This window comes from Suricata suricatta, chromosome 1 (assembly GCF_006229205.1).
Source record: "Suricata suricatta isolate VVHF042 chromosome 1, meerkat_22Aug2017_6uvM2_HiC, whole genome shotgun sequence".
NCBI lineage: Eukaryota > Metazoa > Chordata > Mammalia > Carnivora > Herpestidae > Suricata > Suricata suricatta.
In genome coordinates, this window is record NC_043700.1 from 120,173,914 (window position 1) to 120,191,959 (window position 18,046).

The following is an 18,046-nucleotide window of genomic DNA, read 5'->3' on the forward strand; positions in this document are numbered from 1 at the left end:
TCTTTCTTTCTTTCTTTCTTTCTTTCTTTCTTTCATGTGACAAGCCATTGTCCTCTATTATTATAATGGGTACATTGTTTACATGAACCAGTATAAATCTTTCCCAAAAAAGTGCTCACAGAGACATCACAAATAGAAATATGTGTGAAGAAAAACAAATGTACTGTTGATTCAAATTGTCTCATATAGCAGAAAGGCACTCTTTTCATTGGTTTAGGACATCACATAGTATTGATTCTAGAGAGCCATTCTTTTTGGCTTAGATCTGGTCATAAAACCTAACGTGCTTTATGCTTGAATTAACTCAAGGTGAACTTTTAGAAAAATTCAGGTCGATCTGTGAGAGAGTAGGCATTTTTTGATTTTATAGTTAAGACTTCAATGGTATGAGAGCAAGTTTAGAAAACGTTTTTATTAGACAAATTATTTAGACAAATTATACACAGAAAGCTCTGCCACTCATAACTGAGGCCTCCAAAAAGTGTTTTGTGTATAATAGGCAATACATCAAAATAGGCCTATTTTAAATATTGTACATGGTTAACAGTTTGTCGATAGCTAAAATCACTGCAACATCTGGTATGTCCCTATATAGCTTGTTGTTAAGTTTTTTTTTTGTTTTGTTTTGTTTTAAAATCAGAGTTGGGAATGAGATCATGAATGTTACAAGGGAAAACAAGTTGTGCATGCACTTAGGTACTTGTTACCCTGGAAACAAAATGGTTTTTGCATGATAAGAAATTTTTCTGCCTTACACAGTAGACAATATTTGAAGATTTAGTACAAAAACAGTGACAGTACAAGATGCTCCCCAGAACAGAATTAGCATCAAAATATAATATACCTTAAGAATATACCTTTTAATTTCTCCTAAAGCAAATCACATAGGTTGAGTCCTCTATCAATCCTAGCTACGGAATGAATTAGATTAAAATAAGTGTATGGCTGTGTGAAAACACAGGATAAGTTCTTGCTTCCTACTTACCACATTTTAATTTAAGGATTACAAACAAAGTTCATTCTATAGTTCTAACAGGTGAGAATGCTACTTCAAAAGGGTTGTGCGCAAAGAGGCACTGTTTTTGCTGTCATCTTCTATACACTTGGCACTAATGTAAAAAATACATAACTCCTCCAAATAGAACTGAATAAACAGGGGGGTGAAGTCGAGAGCCCGGTATGGTCATTATATTTTCTTCTTTAGGATAATGCAGGACAGTAAGTAAGGCCACATCAACTTTTCTCAAGGGCTCCCACCTCTCCCCAGCTACGGTTGTACTGACTGGCTTTCTGCTTTGGAAGAGGGTTTATTAACCTTCGATGATCTACGTTTAAACTCTTATAGAGCTCTATGTGCTGCTGTGGACGTGGTCCAGCTAATAGCATTTTCCATTGAGATAACTGATTAAAAGTAAAATGATCAAGGTTAGCTTTGTACACTGCTGAATAACAAATGCAAAACCTATTCAAAGGAGTTACATCTAGGAACAAATATTAAACCGCCCTGGATGTTTTAATAACAAAAGTATAAAATATTGTCTGTTGGCAAACAATGCGAGTCAGAATAACATTAAAGCAACCTGCCTTTTCTAACTGAAAAGACCCCCTGCACTATACATAGTTCCTGTATACAATACTGTTTTTTAAACTAAAGCTTTATTAAATGAATTGCAATAGCAATGGCCGCCCTTTAATATATATACACATTATATAGGTGCATATATATGTATATATATGAGATACTAATTTATTTAACACAATAGAGGCTTCTGCCATATGATAGTGTACTGTACATAAGAAAAAACTTGTAATACTGTACAATCACATAAAGGTCATATGCACTGTTACAGTGCAAGCGCAGTTTTAACTGTAGTCTTGACTGGCATAGTAATGGCTTTTTTTGTAATCCTACAAAATTGCATTCTCATATTATGTGGCCTGAATGGTCTTTAAGTTATCGTATAAACACTGCAGGGGTTGCCTTTGGTCCACAGTTAAAGGACACTCAACAGCAGTGGAGCATTGTATGGATGCAGCAGAAGAATGTAAAAAGACTGAAGTTATTGCAATTATAGTTTTAAAAATAGAGAAATGTTACATAAGAGGCCTTTATGTGAAATTAATCCTGCATATGCTTTTAGTATACTCAGTGCACATTTCCTATACTTGAAGTACAGTATATGAAAAGCGGACTAATAGGATCCTAGTATACTATATTCTGGGGGAACAAGTTGAGTAATGAAAAAAAAGTGGAAGGAAATGTACAGAAAGAGAGGGCAAAAGAGAAGGAAATAGAAGAGAGAGAAGAGGGAGAAGGTGGCGAGAAAGAACTGTAACTGTTACTAATAATCCTGATTTTTCTCAAAAAATAATGTTACATCCATGTTAGTCCCACAATAATACAGTCGCTCCTTGCAAAGGGAGTCCTACAAAAGAAACAGTGAAGAGATTTTGTTTGATGCTCATATGGAGGTGCCTCGGTCTGGATCATTACCCAGATTGAGCCCCAGGGTAGGAGTTGGTTGATAAGGAATAGAAGACATTGTTTTTATAGGACTCCTGAAAAAGCCCCCGTTAGGTGCCCTGTGCCTAAAAGGGCCAGTTCGGTGCTCAGGCACGTTGCCAAAAGCGAAACCAGAGGCAGCTTTAGCTGACAGTGTGCGGCTAAGAGTCTGGATCTGCTCTGGGATAAAGGTTGTGGTGGTGATATGAGTGTTCCTGAAGTCACTGATTTGCTCCAGGGCTTGTCGTGTTGGCAAAGTGTCAATGTCCAGAGGGGTCAAGTCAATTGACGAGGTGGAAAACTGTTTATGGGGGCTGTCGTCATCTGTGCACAAGCTATTTACACGTCTATGGAGGTGCTCCAGGTCAATTTCCTTGTCATCCTGGAGATGAAGAAAAAGAAGATAAGGTTCTCATCAGTACTAGCTTCCATGGTTAAAAAAAAAAAAGTAGTTCAGCAAACATGATATGTAATTAACTGAACTTGGGGGGTTATTCATTTAACATATATCTACTGAGCACCTAATATGAGCCAGGCATTGTGCTAGGTTCTGGGGGTACAAATATGACTCTGAGATAAGATTATCTATCATAAATCTTTTTCTTGCACTGAAAATTCTATATATGTCACATGCAACTACAAAAATATGGGAGCAGTAGATGGGTGATTGCATTCTATAAGATCAGGGACAGACCCCGGCAAAATCATACAAATAAGAAGTATGGTTTTAACAACTCACTTCCCCACCACACCTCTTCTTTCCACATGCTTCCTCCTTTTTCAGGGTGTCTTATTTCAAGCGAGATTTTTGTTCTTTTCCCCTATTCACTCCTAACCTTAACTTTCTGTTTTTGGCGCTAAGTGATATGATATGCTAGTTCACACTAAAGTGTTAGTGACTGTTAACATGTTATTTGTCTTTAGGCCAGAGAGATGTGAGATTATTTAGAAAGAGCAACATTCAACACAAGAGAATCAATTTCTCATTGAGGGATTTCATACGACGCTCAAGCTATGTAGTACCTGCATGAGGCAATAATGTGAGGGCAGCGAGACCTTTAAAGACCCCTTCGAGTCATGAAGTGTGAATGACAGCTTTGGTTTGGGGCCAGGTTTATGCTAAATGGCCTCTAGATCGAAGATGCTGTGAGCGAAGCTAATGGAGTCTTAGTAAGAAGGTGCTTAATAAAGAAAAAGGAAGTAAAAATCTCGTATTTCTGATGTTGAAAGCAAGTCATAAATCCTTTAGGATTTTCACTAAAAATGAGCATTAAAGCCCAATGTTTGAAAAAGAAAACTGGCAAGAAAAAAAATGTCTTTTATCAGTCATGTTTATAGTCAAGTTCAATAAATTAATTTCGCAAGGGTTTAAAAATACCTATTAATCATAAGAAGAGAAAATATTTGTTCATAGATCTGGATTAGCTGTCATGAGTTAGAATGGAGTATGTATTTTTTTCATTACGCTATTATAGTGTTCCTCAGTGAAAAATATTTTGATGTGCATCACTGTTTTTCCTTCTCCTTTCTCATTTCAAAATCCAATAAAAAATATCCATTAATGTAATATTATCACTGAGACTTTAGAGGGTTGAGAGATATAATTTTATGGTTCCCACAGCAACTATAATGTAGTCATCCATCAACAGATATAATAATGCAAAAATTTAATATCATATATAGTAATTCAAAATATAAAGAGCTTGGGGAGTCCTTACTTTTCAGATTTTTGAGAATATAAAATCTCAACTATAATGTTGCATTAATGTGGTCTTTTGCAGTGAATCAATGTCAATAGAGATACCAGAAGCTTATTCCGTAAAGAAAACGCTACAATAAAACCTGATTAATTTTCAGTTCATATTCCACTAATTGAGAATGTATGATCATTTAGATAGGTAGGAAGCCAAGTTTTATCTTTGGTAAGCTGAGCTCTTCCTGATAAATGGTGTTGATCAATTTTGCCTATAAAGTGGTAGAAAGGAATTCTCAGACTAGTTTAGAAAAAAATCTGTTTGAAAGAGTACATTAATATGTAAACCTTCATATGCAAATCAGAAGTCATTTTTATTTGTGCATTAAAGCAGATCTTCTCAGGATTCACTCTAATCATCAATTAGTCAAAGTCTAGTTACAGATAATTTAAAACTGTCCTTTGAAACTATCCAGCAAATCAAATCAGGCAGCAAACTCAGGTTGCTTTTCATTCCTCTTTATAAAGGTTTAGTGAATATAATTTCATTATTTAAAAAATTGTCACCGTTTGTGTCCAGGGGAAATATGATAAGTCAATTAAGCAAGTTAACTTCCTAGTTTCTCTGGTCATTTCCAACTTCCATAGTGTGTGATGTAAATGAGGCACATGCCACTTCAGAGAGATACTGTGTGTAACTCTGCAATTATTCTTTCAGATCTCTGAAAAACATTTTATTTTATTAAAAATTTAATTCTAGATGATTCCGCAAAATGGATTTATTAAGCTTAGAGTCATCAAAGAGCTGAAAACATATGATCATTTCTATAGGTCTGTTTACAGACAGAGGGAAGGAGTCACGTGTGGTGAAGAGACAAATTATGATTATTCTGCTATGGCACTGTATTTCTTAGGCTGAATCTTAGAGACACAAGTAATTTACATAAGTTCCACAATCTATTGAGATAGAATGTTAAGCATCATTGTGAACTGGTCAAGGGAATCACAGCCTTTAAGAAAATCACTGAATTAAAGTCTATCTTGAGATTTGGCAGAATTTTAAAGCCTTTTACGGCATATGAAATCGTCAGTCTTTCAAACACTAAGCCTCCTCTTCATTTCTCTGGGATGTCCTAAAATGGAAATTGGTATTGGCATCACCACTTTGTATACTTCATAAATTTATTTTCAATATTCAAAGAAAGAAGAAACAAGGACCACCCCCAACCCATTATTCTCTTCCTGGTGATTAATTGTCCCTGGAAACACAGCCTGCTTGTTGGCTCAACTTAGTGCTGAAGCTCAATCAAGTACCTCTTTTGATGGGACCCGGGAGCCTTTCCTCTTGTTCCACCACGTCTCCAGCATAGCTATAAAGCAGGAGAGGACAATTCCAGCAGCCAGGATACAAAAAACTCCTGCAAAGCTCTTTATGTCCAGGGCACCTCCTTTCTGCTTTGTGTCCACTGAGGAATACAGGTCACACTGGCCATTCTTTGGCCACCATTTGTGCTTCAGGATGTCCATGTCACCATTCTGCTGAAGCTCCAGGATCCTTGGGATAAAGAACACAGTCATGTGTTATTGCAGACATAGTTATTGCTTCGGTCCACAACACATCCATTTATAATCCCACCTCTAAAGGATGGTGGTTGTCAAGAGGAAATGAATGTACAGATTAGCCTCTGCAGATGGAATGCCAGGACCCTGAAAACGTTATTGCTTTGATTTTACAGACAGAGTTGTGCCAAGGGCTTTCCCCTCACCCCTCTCTCCCCTCTCTTCCTCCCTCCATCCTTCGTCTTCTTCTTCTTCTTCTTCTTTTTTTTTTGGTTTTATTCTATAATTCTAAATACTCCCCCCTGCTTTGTTGCAATGTGTTTTTACAATTACATTTCACAGGCACTGTTTTTATGTGGTTTCAAGCTGCTGCAGTTCTGTGTTGCCTCCCTACATGCAGAATGGCGCTCTGGATCTTAATGCTTTTATGAAGAACGCTTTGCTGCTTAGAGCAAGATGCTGGCATAATGTCGCCCAGCATATGCTACACACAAAGAAATTCAATTAAAAAGTCTTCTATTATTTAACACAGTGTGGGAGAAAGCCTTGGGACAAGTTTGAAGTTGATAAAATACATCATTTTCGGTTTTTCGTACAATGGATGTAGTTTCTCTTTTAATGCCAAAGGGGAAAATAATCTTACCTTGGAGAACAAGAAGAAAAGTTGACCAGAGGCTTTTAGAAGTAGTTAAATTCAAATAAGAAATACCCTTCTTCGTCTTCTTTTTCCCCCAGAGTCTGGGGCTGGCTGCAAACACTGTGGCTTTTTTAAAGTGTGATTTTCATAGAGAATTTATTCTTATTTCCAAATACTCTTGCCTACCTTGGCCCTTCTTCAGCTCTGCCCCCTCTCACAGGTGAGGATAGTCAGGGCCAAGGCTATGAGCCTGTCGGGCGTGGGTCCCATCCTCAGGGTTCCGAGGATTTCCCGCCCAGACACTTCCGAGTGCTCCTCCAGGAGCTGGGAAGGCTTGTCCCACATGTTTCCTCCCGAGAGCAAATCTCACAGCCACAGGGGTGTCACAGGTCTGTACAGTGGTGTTTAGAGAGTGTGGACTGGGCTTGGGTGTATGAGGTCAGCGGTCTATACCTTTGTGTGGGCGATCCTTCACTGTGCAGGACAGAGCTGAAGGTGGAAGTGAGGAGCCAGGGACCAACCCCCTGGGTCAGTGTAGTATTTCTAGCTAATCACAAATTAGAAACTCAAATCTGGCCTCCTGAGGGTCATGGAGGTATATTTGTCAAGGTAAGAGGATAGAACATATTTTATCTAAGAGTTTTTAACTCAATTTTTAATGTTTATATAGTTAGCCTCAGGATACGTAGACTTCTATTTGTACTCTCACTTTGGGTCTTGGTCATTTGGGAAGAGACTGCTTAAAACTTTAAAAGAATGATGTCTTTCTGGAAGGAGTAAATGCTCTTTTGGCGATGCATTACCTTTTTATTGGTTTTATGTCATCCAGGTGTTTATAAGAATGAGCTAAAAGGTGGGGTGGAGTCAACATTCAACTTGAGTCAAACAGGAAGACCAGCTTAAAGGGTTGTGACGGAGACACTTGTCATCCACCTTTGGCGTCGCCCTCAGGACCCCCAGGTGACACTCCAAGACTGACGTTGCTCTGGAGTTCCCCTCACAACCTGGACTTACCCTTTTTTATGATACGGATCTGTCTAAAGTTCTGTTGCTTCAGGGTGTTGCTCAAAAATGTCAGCTAATTTGGTTAATTGAATTTACTAAAATGATTATGAATACTAATGGATTACACTTTCAGCCTTATTCTTCCCTTTTCTCAGACAGAGTCATTTGTATTTTCCAGACTCTACAAGTGTGCTCTGTGGGACACCAGTACCTGGAGGGGTTTCGGCAAGAAAAGGGTTCTGTGGTCATTACCTTTAAGAAACACCTTCTTAGCAATTTACAGATTCAAAGTCTGTACAAAATCAGTCTAGTAAAGGTTCTAGGAAGACCTGTAGAAAAGAAAACTTGAATGATTTTGTTTAATTTAGTATTTCCCAAAGTTATCTGACTTTTCCTTCTTTTTTCATCATTTTCTTTCTTCCCTGATAATATATATTAACAATTGTGGAGCTAAAGTTTTATGGAATGCACTCGAGACAAACAACTACTTTTTTCCAAAGAAACAACTACTCGTGAGAACTGGCAGGGTGGTGTGAAGTATCACACACATCTGTAATCACAGCCTCGAAGGTGCTTGCTTGGCGTATCCGCCAATACATTCAAATGATATCGGCAAACCCATCGGCTATTTGCCTACCTAAATACACTAGGTAGTCAGGACGCCATTGAATACTTTGAAGGAAAAATTTAGTCATCTCTAAAAAAATAATATTCTTAAATTTGACATTAGAGGTATGTGTAGAGACAAAAGGAAGCTACAGCAGCATTTGCTTAATGAGAATACAACTTGGCACAAAATGAGCAGGTAAGTTTCCCGCCCCTCCCCCTCCCCCACATTTTACTGGTTCATGTCTAGAGAAGTGGAGGTTTCCCTTCACAGAACTTAGCATCATTTATAATAACTTGTATTTTTTGCATTAATGTCAGTTCCTTTCTCTAGAATGTGCATTCACCGTATCCATACTGCCCAACACAGAGCAGGCAAGTACTTATTGACTCAATATTCTGAACATGGTTTTTGGTAAATGGACCCTACCTTCAGATTCTACTTATTTTCTTATCACTGATGCTATTTTCTAATTTATTCCATTCTTTCCTATTCATCTATCCATTCAATAAATATTTAAAGAATGATCTCACACCAAGTATTTTTCTGGGTCAAAATTTATGTTAAACCACAACTGCATATTCAGCCAGAATGGCCTGAGCAACATTGTGATATTGTTTCTTTTTAATGCCCTCAATTTGTGTTAATTTATTTTTTCATTCATACACATGTTCATCTGGGAACCAGTGATTCCCTGCTCTTCCTCCTCAGTGGTATTTGGTATCACAATGTACCCTTATTATTTGTACATCTGAAAAATAATTTGTTTTTTTAAATGTTTATTTATTTTTGAGAGACAGAGACAGAACATGAACAGGGGATGGGCAGAGAAATAGAGAGAGACACAGAATCTGAAGCAGGCTCTGGGCTCTGGGCTGTCAGCACCCACGTCGAACTCACTAACGGTGAGATCATGACCTGAGCCGACGCTCAACTGACTGAGCCACCCAGGTGTCCCCAAAATAATTTGGTTTTAAAAATAATCATTAAAGTGTACATGAAGTATACGCTATTGTACCCATTTTGATGCTAATGGAGCCAAGGGTCTTAAATTCAAATTGTTTAATTATAGAACATTTAGGTTCAGCAAGGTGGGCGGCAGGAGTTACCATGAGGAAAGATGAGCAGACTTCTCTACTTGCCTTCAAGGCTCATCACACCACAAAGATCTCTTTGTCTAGTTGATACCAGGAAGCACAGATGATTGAGGCATCTCATGGACACCCCATTTTTGGAGGTAGACAGAACACCTGGACCATAGGATCTCTCAGTCAAGCCCACAACAGATTCTAGGAATACAGGTTGGCAGGGATTAGAAGTGTTGGGAAGGAAAGTGTTTTCTAAGCTCAGAGTTCTGCCCTAAATTCTTGCTACAGAATCTAATGCTCCTGGAAATTCCATTAGAAAAGTGTCACTGCAGGGGTGCCTGGGTGGCTCAGTCTGTCCATTAAGCATCTGAATTTGGCTCAGGTCATGATCTCACAGTTTGTGGATTCAAGCCCTGCATAAGACTCTGTGCTGACAGCTCAGAGCCTGGAGCCTGTTTTCAGATTCTGTGTCTCCCTCCCTCTCTTCTCTTCCCCTACTCATGTTTTCTTTCTCTCTCTATCAAAAATAAATAAGCACTATAATTTTTTTTAAAAGGAAAGTATCATTACATCCTCCTTTTTGTTAATTAACAAAAACCCATTTAAGGATTAAAGAAGTTTAGCAAAATCTAATGCATTGCCTTAAAGACAAATCGGATGAGCCCTTTAATAATTGCAGATGTGTGTGTGTGTGTGTGTGTGTGTGTGTGTGTGTAATATTCAAAAGTACTGGCATCTTTAAATAAAACTTGAATCACATACAAATGATAGTTTTATACTTCAATTATAAGCAGGACTGATGCATGTATGTGTGTGTGTGGGTGGGTGCGTGCATGTGTGTTTAACAGTGCAAGCATCTAGCTGCACAATCCTTAATGCGATCAGATCTTAGTCTCTCGGAATAACTGTTTTGGCTGTATTTGCAGTTTCCACAAGATGGCAGTCTTTGCTCACAGAGAGCAATATGTTCTTGTCATTGGAGTTAACTGGTGGGTTTGAAAGGTGTCAAGTATGAACTTCTTGGTGCTGTTACCATTTAAGCTATTAGAAAGAAAGTTGGATATTAGACCATGATGAACAACTGGATGGGTAAAACGTCTTCTTGGAGTGTGGTCCAAAAAATTCCCGCGACGTTTATCCCAGAGGGTTGAGAGCTGTCCTTAGCACTTTTGAGAGTTGTTACGGTGAAAATTCAGGAAGCCATTAACAAAAGCATCTCGCTTGTTGCTTGGCACTTAGCAGGCTACCACAACTCAAGTGCTAGAATTATTATGATCAGCATGTGTGACAGCCATTCTTCCTCTGGGCCTGTTCTGGTACAGTATTTCTTAATGGAGAGTTATATTCTCAGATGAACCAGTGAATGATTGATTCACTGACAAGAACATTGCATTCCCTTCTTTTGTCCAAAAGTATCAAAACATTTGTCATCCCATCGAACAGAAAACTCTTAGCAGTCCATAAAACTGAGCTTCAACTTGAAAATAGTTAATAGATCAATTCTGCATGCGTTGAGTTCCTTATTGGTATAAATGAGCAAATCTCAGGGGACATGAGTGGGGAAGCAGAAGATCCTTCTTTCATATTCAAATCAAAATATGCAACAAATTTGAGGTGTTCATCTTAAAAAGCTTTTTACTTACTTTGAAGATACAACAGCCTCATTTGGGTGTGAGAATTACACTAATTAGTGATCACTTACTATTCTTACTCACTGCTCTAGAAATTGATTTTCAAATTATTTCTAACAAAACATGTTGCTGAAAGATGAATGCAAATTTCTGATCCCATGTAGGTAGCTTTGATTTTGCCTTTGAATACCATAGCAGTCCATGGATTCCTTTCTAATTCTCTTACCCGTGGGTAAATTCCCACGGAGCTGTAAAAAAGATACTGGTTATCTGAGAAAAGGAACACCTGACTTTATAGTTGTTTCTGCTGGGAACAAATTTAGAGGTAATTAGAAGGTTGAAAAAGTTACGTGCAGGAATTTTTGTTTTCAGGCCATGTGTGTAGGAACTCCTCCTGTGATTCTTTTTGCAATTAGAATTTTCTCCCTATATTCACAGAGGCATAAACTATAGAAGAGGTTCTCTGCACTTCCCCCACCACTCATGCTATGGAGGAGAAACTGAATCGAATAGAACAACAATTTCCCCAAATTATCCCACTTAACACACAAAAAACAATGTATATAGCACACGGGGGTAGCCGGAGATGAAAGGTAAGGGGCTCTGCCTTGGCTGTTTGAGGGCTGAGGGGATCAATATTTTAGCAATATTCTAGTACATCATCTAGGATACATCTGTTGGGAAGCACTGTTGGAGAGCTGGGATGACTTTTTAGTGACTAACATGAGTAAATTGTTGAGGTAGGGCTAGAATGCAGGTCTGTCTGCCAGCACGCTCCGCTCCCCCCGGCCCTCCCAGCCTCTGATTTGTTAGACCCTGAGTAAAACTGACACCAATAGGCTTCTTCCAAAGCAAACAATATAATTGTAGACTGATTGCAAATTTATTCATACTACAAGTTAGGTGTGCAACAAAAATGTAGTTTTTCTCCATAACTTAATCCATCTTCCTCAGCCGAGGAGGAGGCCTGCTGAGCAGTGGGAACAAAGCTAAAATTAGCTCAATATGATTTAAAATTTAATCTGATCTAATAATTTAACATGTCTCTAGCTTTAGCTCAATTTACTTGAGAGAATTACTCAATCCTTCTGTTTCCTCCCCTTTTCCTTGCCTTTTCCAAGATGGCATCAGGAGTTTTAAGGATGGCTATTATATCCCTTACACTGGCAGCTTGGGAGGAGGGAGCTGCTGGCTTCTTGCTGGTCCTTGGATTTGCTCTGGCAGCAATCCGTTTAGGTACGATGGGCCTGGGTTCAGTCCTTAGATATTAACTGGTGAAGTGGGCAGAAGCGTCAAGTCCGATAATGTTGGCTTATGTCTTTCTCAGTTCCTTTAGGGCATGTGGGCTTCTCTCTGCTGACTCAGCCTCTGGGGCGCTGTGTACCTCTCTCTGCTTCTGACATTTTCCTCATGCAGCCCCTAATTATTCTTTAGACTTCACATACTGCTGTGGTGTCACCTCGTCACTTCACTGAGGAGGGCTCCAAAGGTGCTCCGTATGCTCTCAGTCAGCATTCACACCACATGGGAGCAAGAGAGGCCTGGGAATAGACTTAACGGCTGCTTCTTCCTGACTGTGCAGCTCTGGCTTCCCACCACTGAGGTCTTCTCTGCTGTGCAGAGAGCCTAGTGGGCCCCCCAACTCCTCTCAGACACCCTAAGGTAAGGGACCCTCTGTCCCCCAGTGGGTACACATTTCAGTCTAGCTAACACCCCTTCACCTGCCCATCTCCCGCCCCCTCCCTCATGCTGGGACCCTAACGCCCCTTCACCTGCCCATCTCCAACTCTGTGCCCTGTGCTGGGAACCTCTGGCTAGAAGAGGTACAGCATTCCTTTTCTCTCCTGGATACTCCTTTTCTATCCAAGATCTTCAAACTTCTTGGCCTGTCATAGTGGAAGGGAATTGTAGCTACATAATGACAGAAAATCTATGATCTGAGACCTCCAACTGGGCATTTCTTCAATCGGAAGCACTGACGCAACTTGACACTAGCAATTGGTGAGGATGAAAAACATCATTTTCATATCTCAAAAAGATTGATCTGATCTGTTACATGTTTATGTGTTATATGTAACCAAGATTAAAAAAATATTTAGGACAGAGTCTCATTACTTATTAATGTTTAATGTCACTTAACACTGAGAAGGAAATTTGGGAGTAACTGAAAAAAAGTATTTTTGACACTGAGTGGATCTATTTTGGCCCAGAATATCCATATTATTAAATTCATTTGCTGGGTTCTCACGAAAATGTCTCTCCATGGTTACTGGGAAAGAATTAATAATGGCATGCACACGATTTTCAGAAAAATGTCAGCTCAATAGGTTTTTCATTCATTTGTCCTTTCTTTCATTTGGGGCTGAAGAAAGGTAGGTAAACTTGGGTTGAAGCAAAAGCTCTTCTTAACAATTCAGATTTAGTGTTCAATTAAGTGTAGTGGCGCTGACTGGGATCGCTGATATTTGTACTTGGGTCGGGAAGCCGCCAGTACTTGAACATCAGAGTTGTGAAAACGCCTTTTATCAACTTCCTGTGAACTGGGCATCAGTCGCTTGTTTTTTTTCTTAAGCAAAATGTCTTAATGAGTGGTCAGTAGCTTTAGATACAACAGATATTTCTTCATAACATGTAATACCTCAGTAATACCAAATAATTTAGAAGACTATTAGAAGCTATTTCTTTTATTTAAATTGGACTTTTAACTAATTCTTTTAGTTAGTTGAACCAGACGCCATTGTTTTGATCAAGTCCACTAACGTTACCTACCATCTCACATAGATGAATATGGTATTTCAAATAAACTTATAGATACCATTCTTTAGGCCAGAGAACCTTCCTATAAAGGTTTAGGGCATAACAAACCTTTTGTTAAGGGCCAGACTCTTTTGCAGCCATTTGACTATGCCTTTGTAGTTACCAAAACAGGCCTGAGTCAGATTTGGCCTGTTGGCTGTAGTTGCTGATCTGTTGTAGAGCCCGATAGCAAATAACTCAATGAAGCCAACAGATTTCCATTTCACTGACAAAGATATAGAATTCAGAGGGCTTAAAAGACTTGGTCTAAGTCACATCATCAGAAAGCATCAGAGTCTGCTTTAAAACCAGAGATTTTGACTCTCATCCCAGGGCTTTTGACCACGTATTAATAATATATAATAAGTAATATGTAGTAATGCCTATTATGAATATGTGTGCCTTTAAATGAGTACAGAGATAAATTTGAGGTACATACTGTATATTAATGGCAGCACTACCATAGTTCAAGGGATTTTTTGTATTTCCTTGTTTTTCTGATTATCCTGGAATATACTTCTGGAATCTCTACCCCAAGACTGGGAACCCCCATGTTACAAACAAGTGACTGCCTTGATTATTTAAGATCAGGTAGTATTTGTCTTCTGTGTTCTGTCTTTGCTGAATCATTTTCTAGGCAATGGAAGCTTTATCTTGAAATCAAAGGGAGGTGAACAAATATGATACTAAGAGAAATTTCAGACAGTGACTAGGATTTACTGAGAATGGGTAAAACAATTGACTGAAGCAGAAAAGGTGGGGATTCTTTAATCAAAATATGTAACAATGGTTTCTAATCATCTGTCACTAGAGGTACCATAAACTAATGAGAAGTTTTTCAGGGTTGGTAGAAATTACTATGAACAATTTATGTGCATGACAGCATGTTGGTACTGGAAGGGGTCTGGGAGATGAGATCATATTTGATTCTTGCTTAGTGAGGTGGAGTGATCTGCCCGGCTCCCCACCGCGAATCAACAGACCTGGACTTAATTATACATTCAGGTATTATTGAAGACTGCTGTATGTCAGAGGCCTGCATAAGAAAGACCAGTTTCCTACATTGCTTCAAACCTGATATCTCACTTTCAAATTAAAAAAAAAAAAGATAATTCAATAACATTTAATTAGTGACATCCGCTTTTCTTATTAAAGAGACAGTGTCCATGTCCTTATGTAGTACATAATGTCTTCCTAAGACACACATTTTTCTGTGTAGAGGACATAAGCTGTAAACTTTCTCCAGACAACCTATTTTCCAGAGGAATAGCAATAGTAAAGGCATGTATAAGGCTGCAAAATTTATGAGCACTCATCAAAAACATTACATATCATGTGATTTACTTCTTAAAATAATTTTGTGAGGGAGGAATTATATTCATTGATTGATTGGATGATTGATTGATCACACCCTCTCCTTATTCCTGTAAGAGGCTTTAAGAAGGCTGATGTGATTAAATTCTCATTTTAAAGCTGAGGAAATTGAGGCTAAGAGGTGAAGCAAAAATTCCCAAGGCCACGAGGCTGGTCTGGCCAGCTCTCAAACCAGGTCTTCTGGGTTCTGCTTTTTTTTGAATACATTGTCAAGATCTTTATTATCCCTTCCCCAAAGCCCCACGATAAATGGAAGCTGTCTCCTCATTTCCCTGCTGCTTTATTAACTGAAGATTTGACGACTCAAGTTCCTTGGCTAACACATATTCCATTGTATCCATTTACAAACATTACACTTCGTGTTACACATCCTGATGTCTCCAGAGAGCTACATGAATATCGCATGAGTTCATTAATCTCTGTGCGATTAGAATAAACGTCAGATGAATTCATTACCATGAGGCACTTAGGGGACTCTGCCAATGTTATCAAAACAAGGCAGAGTGTTTAACGTAAGGAAGTGGTGTTTCAAAACCTTATCCTTACTCAGTGTAAGTCAACATATTGTGAAGTTTCAATCTATGTGATGCAAACTTCCATAGTTATCCTAGTGAAATTTTTCCTTAGAGTTTAAACAGTAGCCCATGAAAGGTAAGTATTTATTAGATCGCACTGAACTATTTTGAAAAACGTGTAACGCTTAAAACAATTTTTATGCTCAAATTTGATGAGAGTTTTGTTGGCTCGAAGAATCTTCATATTTTATAGATATGTCGCTCTTTGAAGATGGACCTGAAAGCGGAAATATATGGTGTCCAATAAGATCAGTCCTTCTAGGCTAGAGTCAGCCCCTTGCACCACAGTCTCGCTTTGCCTTAGGGGGCAAATCAGCCTCTTTCACAGAGAAGCAAATGCTTGAAAAATCAAATTAGCAACATGATGGATCTTAAGACTTGGATGACTAGTGAACTTTAATTATTATATATTTTATGTGTTTATGCTGGCAGTAAAAGTCAAGCACTCATTATAGAAATGGCAGACATGATCTTTCATAAAATGAGTGCTGGGCAGCAAATGAATAGATAATCAGGATAATGAAGGCAAGCCAGAAAGATGTTGGAGAGTTGAAAAGACCCCGACAATGGCTCCCACTGAGATAGAGGGCATAATTGCAATTGGAAAGAGAACACTTTTGGTGATCTTTTAAAATGTCAGCTTCATCCTTAAGCTCAGTGTGATATTTGGGTTATAGGGTAAAGGGGAAAAATTCTTTCATACTGCAGTGAGAAACTGGCAGTGACCATCTGGGATTACAGTCACCCTTCAAACAATACAAAATCTTCTTATGCAGACCTTTCAAATGCATGTTTATGAAAAAGGGTCACAAAGCCAAACTTATTTTGCTTTGTGCGTTATACGCATTTTATGACTATTTTAATATCTTTGACTCTGACAACTAAACCTTAAAATAAGTGGGATCTTGAGGTGTGTGCTATGGGTAAATGGATAATGATTGTGATATATGTCTTTGGCACAGAGTTAGGAGACAGAAGATTATAGAGAAGGAAACTGTTGAATGAAAATATATTCTCATGAACATCTGCATAAACACTGAAGTTTTCATAAGTTGACTAGCAGTTTAAATATGTGGAAGGAATTTATTATTATTTACATATTATTTTTAAAAAACTGCTACAGCAGTAGGTACTTCACAATGAGAATTCTTTTAAAATGCAAACATCTTCTGGCTTAGAGCATGTATATTGATACATGCTTTTCAAAAACTTTGAGGTATATTTGTACTAAAGATGGCGGACAAATTCAGTGTAATTAATTAAAATTCTCAGCCAGGAGTTAGATCATCTGATAATAGTACAACTTTATGAAAACAATTTTACTATGCTTTACCCTTATTTTCATAGATAGAAAATGTAAAGTACTTTAAAAATTATATTCTAACATTTTATATACTGCATTATATTTAATATTATTCTGGTTCTGCTGGAAAAGTGTTTCAAAAAATTTTTGAGGGACAGAGAGAGAGAGAGAGAGAGAGAGAATCCAAAGCAGACTCTACATTGTCAGTTCAGAGCCCGATGTGGGACTTGAACTTAAGATCCATGAGATTATGACCTGAACCAAAGTCGGACACTTAACCGACTGAACCACTAAGGTGCCTCTCAAATTTTTTAGTAAAGACAGTAACATAAAATCAGCTTTCTTTGAAGTGATTAGAATCACTCAAAAACAAGGTTTCTTTACTTTAGACATTTTAAAAAGTGAATTCAACTCTCTAACTTCTTTCCATTATGAATCTGAACATGCTATGTTTCTCTTTTCTTAAAATTTTTTTTAACATTTTATTCCTTTTTGAGAGACACAGCATGAGCAGGTGAGGGGCTGGGAGAGGGACAGAGCTCAACGCGGGACTTGAACCCACCAGCTGTGAGATCATGACCTGAGCCTAAGTCAGATGTTTAACTGACTGAGCCGCCCAGGCGCCCCCGAACATGCTATGTTTCTATAAATGGAGGGAAAACCCAGAATGGTCTCTTGGATGATTATCTGCAGTTATGTTACCATGTAATTCTACTACAGTGAGATGATGTGTTGTGCCAGGGGCTGTGCAATGAAAGAGGCACCAAACCTTGGATCTGGAACAATGGGCAGTTTAGGAAAGCTTTTTGCAGTAAGTGTTGTCATAGCTGCTTCATAGTGAAACTTGCCAGATTCTTGATTTTAGACTTGGAGCCTCAGCACTGTGTGAACCAAATGTCTGTTGTGTAGGCCACCCAGGCTGTGGTGTTGTGTTATAGCAGCCCGGGCTGACTGATACACACGGACTGTGAAGCACAGAGCACAGTGGCAAGTGTGGTAGTTTGTGTATAGCTGTCATTTAGGAGTCATTTTCCTGTTCAGCACTTTTCCAATCCTGGAATGTCTCTTCTGACTATCTTCTTCCTCCCTCTGGTTGGGATAGAATTGCCTTTAGACTCAGAACCCGCAGAATTTATGTTGCTTCTTTCCCCTATCAGTATTTAGGATGTTCTTAAAACTAGGATGCATACCAATATAAGATCTTTCATTTTAGGATGTCACTCTATAATTTGCAAAGCATTTTATTGTCATTGTCTTGTTTTTATTACACAGTC

The 18,046-nt window shown here is 38.5% G+C and overlaps 1 protein-coding gene across 1 annotated transcript in view; it reads right to left on the reverse strand.

The window, feature by feature from the left end:
* Nucleotides 1-385: 385 nt before the first annotated feature.
* The window catches only part of GRID2 (glutamate ionotropic receptor delta type subunit 2), a 1,401,829-nt gene continuing 1,384,168 nt past the window's right edge, over nt 386-18,046 (reverse strand). Inside the window, exons 15-16 of the mRNA XM_029943131.1 lie at nt 5,511-5,751; nt 386-2,885 (exon numbers count right to left, since the gene is read on the reverse strand). Coding sequence (XP_029798991.1) covers nt 2,463-2,885; nt 5,511-5,751 — 664 coding nt within the window. The 3' untranslated portion in view covers nt 386-2,462. The remainder of the gene's footprint in view (nt 2,886-5,510; nt 5,752-18,046) is intronic.